The 13,545-nt window shown below is 34.1% G+C and overlaps 1 protein-coding gene across 1 annotated transcript in view; it reads right to left on the reverse strand.

Moving 5' to 3' along the window:
* Positions 1–13,545, reverse strand: part of LOC134244450 (uncharacterized) — a 126,261-nt gene that overhangs the window by 91,794 nt on the left and 20,922 nt on the right. Inside the window, 33 exon segments of the mRNA XM_062726712.1 lie at positions 51–93; positions 598–816; positions 930–1,091; positions 1,324–1,487; positions 1,841–2,123; positions 2,321–2,494; positions 2,666–2,829; positions 4,046–4,088; positions 4,220–4,429; positions 4,628–4,804; positions 5,081–5,241; positions 5,709–5,751; positions 5,871–6,086; positions 6,371–6,544; positions 6,948–7,096; positions 7,428–7,473; positions 7,618–7,833; positions 8,056–8,229; positions 8,369–8,538; positions 8,619–8,673; positions 9,611–9,862; positions 10,081–10,126; positions 10,215–10,306; positions 10,702–10,853; positions 10,972–11,014; positions 11,152–11,391; positions 11,577–11,718; positions 11,839–11,966; positions 12,103–12,266; positions 12,421–12,490; positions 12,690–12,908; positions 13,011–13,149; positions 13,307–13,458. Coding sequence (XP_062582696.1) covers positions 51–93; positions 598–816; positions 930–1,091; positions 1,324–1,487; positions 1,841–2,123; positions 2,321–2,494; positions 2,666–2,829; positions 4,046–4,088; positions 4,220–4,429; positions 4,628–4,804; positions 5,081–5,241; positions 5,709–5,751; positions 5,871–6,086; positions 6,371–6,544; positions 6,948–7,096; positions 7,428–7,473; positions 7,618–7,833; positions 8,056–8,229; positions 8,369–8,538; positions 8,619–8,673; positions 9,611–9,862; positions 10,081–10,126; positions 10,215–10,306; positions 10,702–10,853; positions 10,972–11,014; positions 11,152–11,391; positions 11,577–11,718; positions 11,839–11,966; positions 12,103–12,266; positions 12,421–12,490; positions 12,690–12,908; positions 13,011–13,149; positions 13,307–13,458 — 4,882 coding nt within the window.

The following is a 13,545-nucleotide window of genomic DNA, read 5'->3' on the forward strand; positions in this document are numbered from 1 at the left end:
CTAATAAAAATTTCTTTCCCAATAAAATGTAATACCAATCAACATTTTACCTTAGCATGATCAAACTCTCCATCTGAATAGTCTCTGTTGCTCCTAAACAGAGAAAAAAAATCTTTATTAATTTCCATTATACAACTTAAACTTTATGTAGATAAAGAGATATTTATAAAAATGTTTTTTATCTTTATTTGAAAGTATTTCTCTAAATTTGTCCTTTTAAAGAATGAAAATTGTTGCATTTCAACCAAGAATTCACTTTAAAGTCTAGACATGGATCAGGGGCCCATTTTACAAAAGGACTTAAGACTTAATACCAAATTTAATTCTTCATATAACTTTTTAATTAACTTTAATTAACTTTAGAACTTTATATCGAAAATTATTTTAAACTTTTTAAAAGGAATGTAAAAGATATTTTTACACAAACAATTTCAAAGAGAATCATTAATTTTACAATCATCTGAATTTTTTAGTCTTAGTTGTAAGTTCTTTTGTAAATTGGGCCCCTGAAGTTTAACTGCATATTTCAATACTTTTTTAGCATCCTGTATGACCTTTGTAATTCATAATTAACTACATGTATGTACATGTATTTACCATAAGTGTAGTTCAGTAGATTTATGGCTGTCTTGTAATCCTCTATCCCAACAGTCATTCTATGATTACAAGGATCAATGTCAATGTAGGCTTCAAAATTTCTGGCCACAGGACCTACACTGACACAGCATCTAACCTCGGTACACTTGGAGGATATTCTACAGAGGGCGGGCTGTGATGACAGGTCAGTCTTCATGTATAAAGATGACCTTGGACAATCTGAAAACAAGGAATACATTACTTTATATTTAACCATGTAGCTTGCAAAGTGGTAAGCAAAAACCATGATTTTCAATTAATATAAATAAAAGGGGAGAAATGGTATATCTTACCATCAACCCAACCCTCCAAGGATAAAGGATCTACTTTGCTACATTGGGAGGGGTTAAGATACCCAAGAACTCCCAAGTATTCCATCAGCAAATCTGAATCAAACTGTGACAGCGAGGTCGCAGTTATTCCCCTTGACAGCTTCCACTGGTTCAAGGAAAAATCTGATTAATAAAAAAAAAAAAAAATATTTTTTTTTGCAACAATTTAAAAGATTTTTTCTAAAGCTGTAGAACATTTTAAAAGCATTTCTTATTTTCATGAATTATTGTTATTCCTCTATATAACTGTCAACATTAGAATAAAATTTATGATAAGTTAGTGTTATTATCATCAGATCTGAATAAAAAGTGATTTACAGTAGAATAAAATATGATAATTAAGTTAGTGGATGATTGATGGAGATGGGTGGAGCACTGTAGTTACAGACACCCTTGGACAGTCTTCTCCTGTTAAATATTTGAACATCTGTCATACAGGCTCCCGCAGTCTCAAAGCACAGACTCAAGTTTAGGTCTACCAAGTACTGGTTTTCTGATGCAAGATCCCAAATGGTGAATCTACATTGTAAACAGCATTGACAGGATTTAGGTGATTATCATTTTTAAAAGTCATTTTTTTTAATATTATGTTATTTTACTATTAAAATGTCTTGGCAAAACACTGATCCCTTATATGGAATGATCAAGGTTAAAGGTTTTCAAATGTAGGTCAAACTCCAAGACCTAGGTTGTGAAGTCAAAATTCAAAGGTATTCAAGGAAAGGTCTTGTCATAAGGAATATACATGTAAAGATGAAAGCACTAAGCACTCAGATGTTATGCCAAGTTAAGGTTTTTGCAAACAAACGGACAAAATATAAAATATATGCCCCAAACTTTCCATTATCAGGGCATAAAAAAAAAGCTCTTACCTCATTCTAACAACATTAAACAGGCGAACATCCCTCTCTACTCCAAATGTAAAATCCCTTAAGTTGAATGTGAACTGGAGTTTGTCAATTCCAAAGCTGATTTTAAAGTTACAAGGATCAATGTCCAGGTAGCTGTGGAAGTTATGGGAGAGGGGCGTGGACTGCACACAGCAGTCTATCCCGGTACACAAGTCCTTGATCTGACATACCATGTTACCAGGAAGGGAGGTAACCTGAGACGGAACGGCATCCTCTGTTGGTTGGTTTACAGCTCGGGTGCAGTCTGTAATTTATACAACTGTGATTTATATTTTCACTTTGATACCTGTTTAACTAAATCAAGCATTTCTTTCTTGAATACCATGCAAGTAATCTACATGTATATAATACATCTTGACATTTTTTCTCACACTATTTTGGCTGATAATTAATTTTTTTTCATATTTTAAATAATTTTTAGCTCTGTAGTTAATTAGTCACCATTTTTTATTCCGTTAGAGTTTGGGGTATATCTAGAGTCTGTTAGTGAACATTGGGCTGTATCCATATGGTTAGGAAGCCCCAGTGTCTCCTTCAATCGCTCCAACACAAGTCCCGTTATTTGTGACGGGTCAGTCACTGAGTTCTCAGCCATGAATGCCGTCAAAGAAAAATCTGTCAAGTAAATAAACATAGCTGTTGTCAATACAGTAAATATTAAAATAAATGTCAACAGAAATTGTATCACAGTATTTGCTAGCTGGAAATCTGCCTTTACAAACTGACCTTAGAAAATATACAAAATATTAACATGTTAATGAAACATGTTAATTAAGCTGTACTTACTTGTTTGGATGAAGCTGGTTGGCCAGTCACAGTCTGTCTTGGGAAATTTGACCCTATCCACTACATTAACATCCACCACACATTCTCCTGAGTCCTCCAGACACACAGCCAGGTCTACAGATATAGCATAGGAGTTCTCCCCAACCAGCTCCCACACACTGTACCTGTATATACAATAACTCAATACAGTTTGAAATCAAAAACCTTGCACTATTTTATGTATGACTTTGTGTGTCTATTGTGTAATTTATTTTGAAATCAGACCAAAACTGTAGAAGAAGTAGTGTTTTAAAGAAATTTCACAGAGAATTCTATTTTTAGTAACCTTGGCAACACCGTTCACCGAAATCAAAAACCGATGCAATTGTACTTAGTGTAGTTTGTGTAAAATATATTTACAACTGAAAAGCGTTTTAAAGGAATTTCACAGAAAAATTTTTTGTAACCATGGCAACACCGTTCATGATCAAAAACCGATCTCTTTAGTGTAGTCTACTTGTGTACCAAGATATACTGAAATCAGACAAAAACTGTAGAAGGAGTAGCGTTTTTAAGGAATTTCACAGAAAATTCTATTTTTAGTAACCTTGGCAACACCATTCATCGAAATCAAAAACCGATGCATATATGTATCCAGTGTAGTCTACTTGTGTGCCAAGTTATATTGAAATCAAAAACTGTAGAAAAATTTAAAGGAATTTACAGAAAATATTTTTTGTAACCATGGCAACACCGTTCATCGAAATCAAAAACCGATGCACTATTCTATGTATCTTAGTTTAGTCTACTTTTGTGCCAAGTTATATTGAAATCAGACCAAAACTGTAGAAGGAGTAGCGTTTTTAAGGAATTTCACAGAAAATTCTATTTTTTGTAACCATGGCAACACCGTTCATCGAAATCAAAAATCAATGCACTATTTTATGTATCTTAGTGTAGTCTACTTGTGTGCCTAGTTATATTGAAATCAGACCAAAACTGTAGAAGGAGTAGCGTTTTAAAGGGATTTCACAGAAAATTCTATTTTTAGTAACCATGGCAACACCGTTCATCGAAATCAAAAATCGATGCACTATTCTATGTATCTTAGTGTAGTCTACTTTTGTGCCAAGTAATATTGAAAAATTATTTTTGTAGGAGGAGTTTTTGCAAATTTACAGAATACACAGACACGGACAACAGCTAGACAGACAATATTTTCATTTATCGCATAAGCTCTCTGGTCTCTGACCCCTAATAAAAATGACCACAAGTCAAATTGAATTTTGTGCACATTGATAATTGTTTTCTACATCCGATCAAATGACCACGGGTATTGTGTAAGAATGCAGTTCGAATGTTTTTTTTAAAAAATATTTTACTACTGAAAATGAGACTTACCAGAATTTGAACACTCCCATGATCACCATCTCTTTTTTCACTCCTAAGAGTCATATAAATATTTGTAAAAAATAAATCAACAAATAAATACAGGTGAATCCACAACATAAAAATATCACTCATTCCCCTGAAAACTATGAAATTATTTTAAAGTTAAGATAAATATTTTTTTACCAAATTCAAAGTCTTTCAGTGCCTCAGTCCTTGTTAACCTTTCAACTCCAAATGTGACCTTCTGATTGCAGAAATCCAGGTCAAGGACAACTTCAAATGCCTGTTCCAGCTTCTCCACCTCCACACAACAAGTGATGGATGTACATGAACTGTTTACAAAACAACTGACCGTATCTCGAATCTCCAGAAGGGCAATCGTTGCTGGGCAAACTAAAACAACATAAATATATCATTTTTGCCAATTTCAAATACACTGCACTGAACATACAATATTTTCATTTGTAAATGTCCCCCACCCCTAATAAAAATGTCAATATTGAATTTTTTACACACTAAAAACAACTAACTCAAATAATTTCAGAGAACTAATTAAAATTGTTGCAAACATGAAGGCCAAATATGAATTACCAGCAGACCATCCTTCTGTGGTTAGTTTGTTACTGCTGTATGGTGTCTCTGCTCTGTCACACGACTTTTCCTTCATGAAGAGTCCAATACCCAGAGTATTTAGGAGCTGATCTGACACAGCCTTAGACAAACTTCCCTCAAGTCCTTGAGATGCCATCCAATTAGTCAAAGAAAATCCTAAACATAGCAGAGAGACTTACATTCAACAATAAAATTATCATTTTTCCAATTAAGCTTCAATGGATGCATATAAAATTTGTACACCTTTAGCCATGCAAATATTACTTACAAATAATGTAAGCTAATTTCTATCAAAGATTGACTAATCTACCCTTGAATGAATTCAAGTACATGTATGTTACAAACTTATGATTCATATACTTTAATCAAATATTTCCATTGTTGTAAAACATATATGCAAAATTTGAAGATTTCAGAACTTATAATTTGGACCTGCTAGTTTAGCTGGCATGGTGAGGTTACACTGTAGGATAGGAATCATGACATTTCTCAGAACAGTGACGTCCACATCACAGGAGTCAGGCTCCAGACACACCGCCACTGACACGTTCAGCACATACTTGTCGGACAGGCTCAGTCTGTCTATTGTGTATCTGTAGAAAAATCAATCCAGTGAAAGTCTAATCCAACACCTGTGCAATCCAACACACTGTGAATTTCACATTAAAATTTCTTTATCATTTTACTATTTTTTATGTTTTTTACACTGTGCAATCCAACACCCTGTCTATTCCGACACAATATTCATCTCTAGTGCATGTCGGATAAGACAGGTTTCACTGTATTTTGTTTCCTCTGCATTGTAATCTTTATAGACAATAAGTAATTAGATATGGATTTTAAGTAAATTTTGCAAGAATACTACTGTACATGTTCAGTAAAACACAATTAGAATGAAACGCTATGGATGAAAATTTTCCGTAATTCTAAACGTAATTCAATATTTTTCTTAAGTGAGGAATGAAATTGAATTCACTGTAGGTGTGAATTCTTTCTAATCAAGTTTACTACTAGTGTGTTTTACTGTACACTTAGATTGATGAAAAAGATATTAGCCTACCTCATTTTAATAATGTTGTTGATGCTTTCTACATTGTCTGATCCTAATGGAGACAGAAAATTTGACGTGTACAATATACTTTTTTTTGATAAAAAACAATGCTTAATCATTTTCATCATGTCAATTCATTTAATAATAACAAAGAAATGATAAAAAACATACCCCAAGGAAAGCTGAGAATATTTTTGGTGAAGTTTTTCTTCTCAATTCCACCCACTATGACATAGTTACACTGGTCTAAGTGGAGGAAGAAATGCAGTTTGAGGTTGAAGTAGGCATACTCCATACAACAATCTACTCTGCTACAATCAGCTGACAGTGTACATTTCACAGCAGCACTGGAGATGGCAGTGGGCACAACAAAGGCTACCCCACACACTGCAAGGGAAATTCAAATACTTAATAAACAGGAGTTTTATGCAGAGCTTCAGTTTACTGAAAACTAGGGAAGGAATGGTGGAAAAAATCATCACAATTACTTTCAGCTGTCACTCTTCAGAATGAAGTACAGTTCAACTTGACTTAACTGGATACAATGTATTGTGTATTCTGAGGGAGGGGGGATGGTGTATGAATTAGACAAGCATGTGAAGAAGTTTTTGACCAGGGTCATTTTTTCACAATACCACCTTTCTTTCTTTCTTTATACAGAATGTACATACTGTTGTTCCATCCATTGGTTGTTGGAGTGTATGGGCTCTGTGTGGGGTCGCAAGGAGTGGTCAATCTGTAGGCATCAATACCCAGCTGCTGTATCAGGAATCCCTTCTCTATATCTGTAACTTGAGCTTTAGAGGGAATTCCCATCTCAGCCATCCAGGTAGTCAGAGAGAAATCTACAGATAACAAAAAGATCTCAAATACATTCCTTTATAATATCAAAACCTAACTTTTTAACTATGTACAAATATTGGTCAGAGTTTAATTTTGTGAAGTGTCCATGAACCTTAATCACTGAATTGTTTGGAATCCAGTCATGAAGTGAGTGCACCCCCCAACTTCCTAACATAAAACTTTATCAAAAACTTTAGGATGTCATTCAGGTCATAAATGTTTGATATGTCAATGCTTAATTCAAATACAGGTCACCAGTGTCATTTATTACAATGACATGACTTGATTTTAAATGAACATAATCTAGCTATCCATGTACTATCCTCTCCATACACTTAAATGCAAAAGAAGCTACAGTCAAACCTTGTTATCTTGAGTTCAAAGGTCCAAGAAAGAAAACCTTACTTTGGGTAGATATTCCTGTTGTTGAGGATTGTAGACGTGTATTCTGGAAGACAGGAATATCTATGGCACACTGTCCTGACCCTTCCAAACATGCATACACATTGGCATTGAAGATATAGTCTGTGTCAGATATTTTTGAAATGCTGAATCTGTGTAAGAAAATTAATATCCTATGGCTTACTTTTATGAAACTAAAAAGTCATATACCATATAAGTGGAAATTCTAGCGAGAGGCAAATTTGGTGATTTGTCCTTAAAAATAGGTATTTTATTTTTAGCGAGAAGTAATCTTAGCAATATTAAAAAGCTCACTAAAGAAGCCATTACAACTGAAACGCAATTAATTGTTACCGATATTCAATTTTAGCAATCTCAGCACCTTCCCTCATAATGTCAAAATAAATCCTCACTAAAAATTCTGCTAATATGGTATGTTGTATGATGAGCAGATTTCACAATTTGTATCGTAAGTTAATGTACCTTAATTTAATGAGGTCACCAGCTGCAGAGATTGTCTTTTCTTGTCCTGAAAAATAAGTTTCCATGTATTAGATATATATAATAATGAATATTATTTTTTTTTTTTTATGAATTGACTAATTTCACTCTAAACTGTAAGAAAGGCATTTTTATGGAAATCAGTTTATTAGACACAACATTACATCCTTACCCCAAGTGTAATCTGCTATTTTCACAGTTCTTTGTACATTTTCCATGCCATACCGGATCTCCAACCTTTCTAAATCTAGGAAGACATAGGACCGAAGGCCAAGTCCCAGTGTTGGGAGATCAGCACAGCAGTCAATTCCTGTACAGTACTCCGGGATGTAACAGGTCATAGGGTCAGGAACCTTGGCGGGCAGGGAATTAATGGTACGGGGGCACACTGAAAATAAAAAATTCCTTGATTTTTTTCCTACACTAATATCAGATATCCATAACAATTATACTTTCTTCTAATTTACCAAAGACTGATAGGAAAGAATAAAACATCACTACCAATGGCAGCATGCAAAAGATTGATGCTACATTTACGTCAAGACTTGAAAAGATTTGGGATTAAAATTCATTAGTGAGCGTCTAACTGACGTGTGGCATTTAATCTCACCATTGTGGTATCCCATCAGAGATGGGCTGTAGGGACTCCTAGTCCTGTCACACTTCTGGCTGCTGAAGAACTGGGTCAGATTGAGCTGTTCTAACAACATGGCTAATGCCCCTGAATCCAGCTGTTCTGTCAGACTCACATTCACACCCTGTGCCCAATTTTGCAAGGTAAAGGCTATTGAAGGATGAAGATATGGATACATTTCATTCTTTATAAAAAATTAAATTATCTGTTCCTCAAAGACATTTATATAAGTGAAAACTTAAATATATAATCAATACAGGTAAAAGTCTTTTTGTCACATAAAACTTACTGTTAAAGTTGACTAGAGATCTGGATTGACAGACAGGAATGTCCACTTGTTTCATGAAATGAAGTTCACTGGTTGGAATACAGAAAATCTGACCATCCAAATTCAAACAAATTTTCAGTTTAACATCAACTGTATATCCTTGGTTTACACCCCTCTGTGCTATTGAGTATCTATAATAATAATAAGTAATTGTGTAACAATATTGTATGGCTGTATAAGCCTGGATTAAACAAAAAAAAATTTTCCTTACATGACTTGTACAGGTGCTGGACTCCCCGTTCCTAGGCTTATTGTCTTTGTTGTCCCTAAAAAATATGTTTATTCCTGTAAACCATATCAGAGATACACATGTATGTAGACATGAATCGAAAAATATACTAAAATGTGATTTAAACATCAACAAAAGTCTGTATATTACATATTATTATGCTTCCTGTCAGTTTGTCTCTATATAACCCCTACCCTACTATTCTCGCATACTAAGGATTTATAACACATATTTTTGCACGGCTTTATTTACTGAACAAATTCTTCAATGCACACGCCGGGGATGAAAATTTGTGATGCCTTACGTACATAGTTGAATTTTAATAAATATATAAACTTAATTTATACACACGGAAAAAAATATTATTTGAAAACAGTTAAACAAAAAAATGTGTACAACAAACTTTACATAATTGCATACAGGTTGATGAACTGATTTCATAGGGTCATTAAAACGCTTTTTTATATGGCTTATTGAAGGATGTAAAAGAAAATTGTTGTCCGTCTGCAAAAAATAAGGCTTACTAACAAAACAGAAAATAAAGATGAGTGTTAAACCACATCAGAGAACTAGTAACCAAAATAAATAAGCATGCAAACAATTTTAGCATGAAGATTTTGTGAGTTCTTGCAAGTGCGCTGCATGTGTAACATGTATATTTAGGAAAAAGTCAAACAGATTGCCGCATAAATAATTACAACAGTCAGCATAATAATAACAATAGTGTTGCATTATGCATGTACATCTAAAACAAAGTGACACATGTATTTTACATATTCATAAACATTTTAATTTCTAAACATCTTAATTTTTTTCTTTACTCCTTGAAAATATCCAGTAAAATATTCTCCATGATTTTTTCTCTCTTCTTTTTATGATTCTTTATTGTATACAATGGAGTTTATCTATGCAATATGCTTTAACTTTTTTAGTCAAACCATTTTCACACTATCCTTAAAACAAGTGTTCCCTACCGAATTCATACTCAAGGAAGGTAGACTTCAACAGTGTAAGCCCCCCTAACCCGATGTCTATACTGAAGTCGCAGGGATCCACTATAAACCAGAAGGAGAAGTTCTTGGCTGTAACTATGTCCCCCAGAGGAAGTTGGAAGGCCAAGTCCAGACAGCACTGGACCCCATAGCACCCCCAGGGCAGCTGGCAGGTCACCATGTCTTGGACAGTGGCAGGCAGATTACTGTCCACATCTAGTGTGTTGGTGCAACCTAATATCAATAGAAACAGTTAGATGGAGTTCCTGGAAATAAAGTGTACCAAGATGCTGTGCCAAACAACCTGACAACTCAAAGAAAGGTAAAATATTTCTTCCTGTTTTCTAAAAAATTGATAAAACATTTCTGATAAAAACACAAGACAGCAGATTTTGTCACAAATTCAATACACAAGTTTGCGAGCACAAAAGGTGAAGAGACATTTCCCTCACCTGCTGGTGCTGTTGGCAAAGCGCATGTCTCACTTTTTAACACATGCTGCAAGAAACATGGGCATAAATTACAAATAATTTCTAAAAAGAAAGAATACTCCCATGAATGCACAAGAATATTTTAAAACAGCTACTTGTATGTTAAATTTCTTCAGCACAAGTTCAAAGGCTTCCGTTGTCATTTTGCCTCCGATGGAATTGAGCAATCCATTTATCGTTCCATCTCCTGGAAAAGAAATCAATTGTTTAAAATTCTTTTTTTCCCTTGTCAACATACTGTAAACATTCTTTCTTCCTTGGGTTCAAAATTCTACAGAATCTCTATTTCTGTTTAATTTGTGGATAGAAAAATACACAGATTTCTTAGATTCTCCTTATATGCCTTGCATGTATATTAAGTACAATGGGAAAAATTTCACTGAAAATCTGTGACCTTGTACATAGTGTAAATTAATACAACATGGAAAATGTACTTCTACAGTAATTGTTTTTCTTTTTTTTTTTAGTTTTTATTCTCATTTTGTGTGTCAGACTCAGTTCCGAATCTCTCTACGTGTTTTGCACAACCTTTAATAACTTAACAAATCTAAATTATGGATGTTCCGAAATGCAATTGAATACCTGGGAGTACAAAATCTCCACAAGATGGTACTGGTATTTCAAAATCCTCCAGGAAAAATCCATCTATAATACATCCAGATGACAGAGGGCAAACAACCAGTCCCAAATCCAGGATATACACTCCTCTTGCAACATCACGATCTAGTGTATACCTTCAAAAGCAAATTCATGTATTGGATAACTACTGTATGAAGCTTATTTTTACAACCCATAAATCTTTCCATTCAAAAGATTAAATACATGTAAATAAATCTGCTACCAGATACTTACTTGATCTTGACATTTGGAGAAATTTGAATGATCTTTTCAGAGCCTAAAACCAAAATTAATTTGAAATAATATCATTTTTAAAATACATACTTTTGACAGACATTTACATAGATACAAAGAAAAAATATACAATCTTTAATAGATTTGATTAAGATCTTAGGTACATGTACATTTACTTACCCCAGCTGTAAGATAGCAAAATTCTAGTCAAAATTCTTCTTTCAAATTCAACTTTCAACAAAAAGCTACACGGTTCCACATCAAACGTGGTCTTGAGAGATTTGGAGTAGATTTTGCCACTGAGATTAAGAGCAATGTCTGCACAAGTTTCAATCCTTAAGCAATCGGGATCAATGGAATAGTGAATGATGCTGGCAATAGTTGAGTTACTTATCGTGGGAAGTGTGGCATTAGCACATGCTGAAAACATGGAAAATACATTTATCTTTACAATTTAAATGCAAATAAATTGCACAAATTGCACAACTAACTTCAAGCAACTACTAGTATATTAAATTTGTAAACCCTTTTCAAAATGTATATAAAACATTATCTACTGAATATAATGGTTTTTAATTATCATTTCAATAATACATGTGGCATACCATAATTATCCTGGGTAAGCCTGGAAATCAGTTCACTTCTAGTTCCATTTGGTGACAAGTTTCTGGCTTCCAAGGCTGACCTGAGCTGGCCATCTGTCATAATGCCTGGTCTAGGGCACGGGCCTGTTTCATAAATCATGCTCTACAGAGAAAGAAATCAAGATATTTTATGTGTTCTTTTTGATTAATGGCAAACCATTTGTGTGTACATATTTTTCTTCACAACTAAATTTTTTAACTTTATTAATTCTTTCATTATCACCTTTGTCAATCCCAGTTCTTGGAGGTACTCGGCATCAACATCTGATACAGCTTTTTTGGCCAACGTTTTACCCGACTGCTTAATGTTTCTCCATGATGCCTCTCTCCTTAACAAACTCTGGTAATCCACTGAAACATATTTCACAGATCTTGAAAATAACTTTCATAATCTTTATAATCTTTTAAAAAATTCAATTTATAAGACAGTCAACATACTATCAAATAGAACAGAAGTAATTTCCCTTTTTCTGGCTTTTCACATTACCTTCAGGCCAAATAAACGATCCATCGGGAAGACAGTGAGGGTTTCTGAAGATGGCTCTGTCCAAAAGTGTCACAAATCTAGGACAATAATCAGGATCACTCCTACTACACAGTCCAGCTGCTAGTGTCACCAAGGTGGCATTCTCTCCCTTGAACACACCATACCTATGAAAAAGTAAAAATTATTCTCAAGCCTGAATTTCTGGAATTTTTTTTTTAACATATTCAAGCAACACAGGAATGAACCCCAATATTAGGCTCTTAAATGGCTTGTCAAAACATTCACAATCCTTCAATCCTCATTTGAAAAGCTACTCACTTCAGCTTCACTGATACTCCTCCAAGAAATGCATCTAATGTGTCATTGACAATGATGTCTCCCTCTACACCTAAATTAAAAGAGAAAAGAAATTTATTTTTGTCTCCCACTCCCTCTAATAAAACACAATTAAAAATTGAAGAACCTTACAAGAACCTTTTTACAGAATATATCTGCTATTTGTGGGTAAATATTCATTACCCATAAAAAATGGTAAACCTTTACAATTGAAGTTTCAGAGGAAGTCAAATTGTTGGTTGTAAATTTACCATCAAAGTTTGCACTAGACAGGTCAAACTGGTATGAATTCATTCCGACGCCCATGTAGAGTTTGACTGGAGAGGAACAGTGGTCCATGTTTACCCAAATCTTGTATGTCCTGGTCAAGAAAGACAACTCTAGACTGACGCAGCACTCCACTCCTAGGCAGTTCCTGTCATATGTACAGTACACATCTCTTGGCATAGTGAAAGCCAGCAATGGACAATCTGTACAAAATAAAATGGAGTCCTTTGAATGGAAATAAAAAAAAAAGAAAGAAAATATTTCAACAAAATTGAGATTTGATGTTGGTAAATGTTTGTCCTGACCTAGATACTGGGTCATCAGGCGAGCAACCATGTCCTCTCTGGAACCAGAGGTATTTTTTCCTTGTTGTGTAAGTTCCATAAATAGCTGGTCCTCCGTCATTTCACTAGGATTGCGACAAGGTTTGTTGTTTATCATATCCTGTGAATATATTAAAAAGATTACTACAATTCCACATGATAAATGTCATTTTGCTACAAACTTTTGTTTGAAATTGGAAAATAATCTTCCAGAGAATTATTTCACAAATCATTACAGGTTCCTATATATAAACACGTTTCCTATTTGTTTTCAGCACCTTTATGCTCGTTACAACTCCTCTCAATGCTTCTTTACTGGTAGTCATGTTGAACTTATCCAGGAACTCTATTATGGTTCCAAATTTCAGTCTTCTCAAATTGTACTTTTGTAGGAAAGTGTCAGCTTTCAAAAGTAGTGTGGAAAACATCCCTGCAAGGCCAAAAATTCTAAATATAATACTATATTCAACAGAATATGATTCCAGAGACACAGACTTATGTGAAAAACTACTGGTAC

Source organism: Saccostrea cucullata, unplaced genomic scaffold, assembly GCF_032062105.1.
Source record: "Saccostrea cucullata isolate Sc308-1 unplaced genomic scaffold, CSIRO_AGI_Scuc_v1 ctg359, whole genome shotgun sequence".
Classification (NCBI taxonomy): Eukaryota; Metazoa; Mollusca; class Bivalvia; order Ostreida; family Ostreidae; genus Saccostrea; species Saccostrea cuccullata.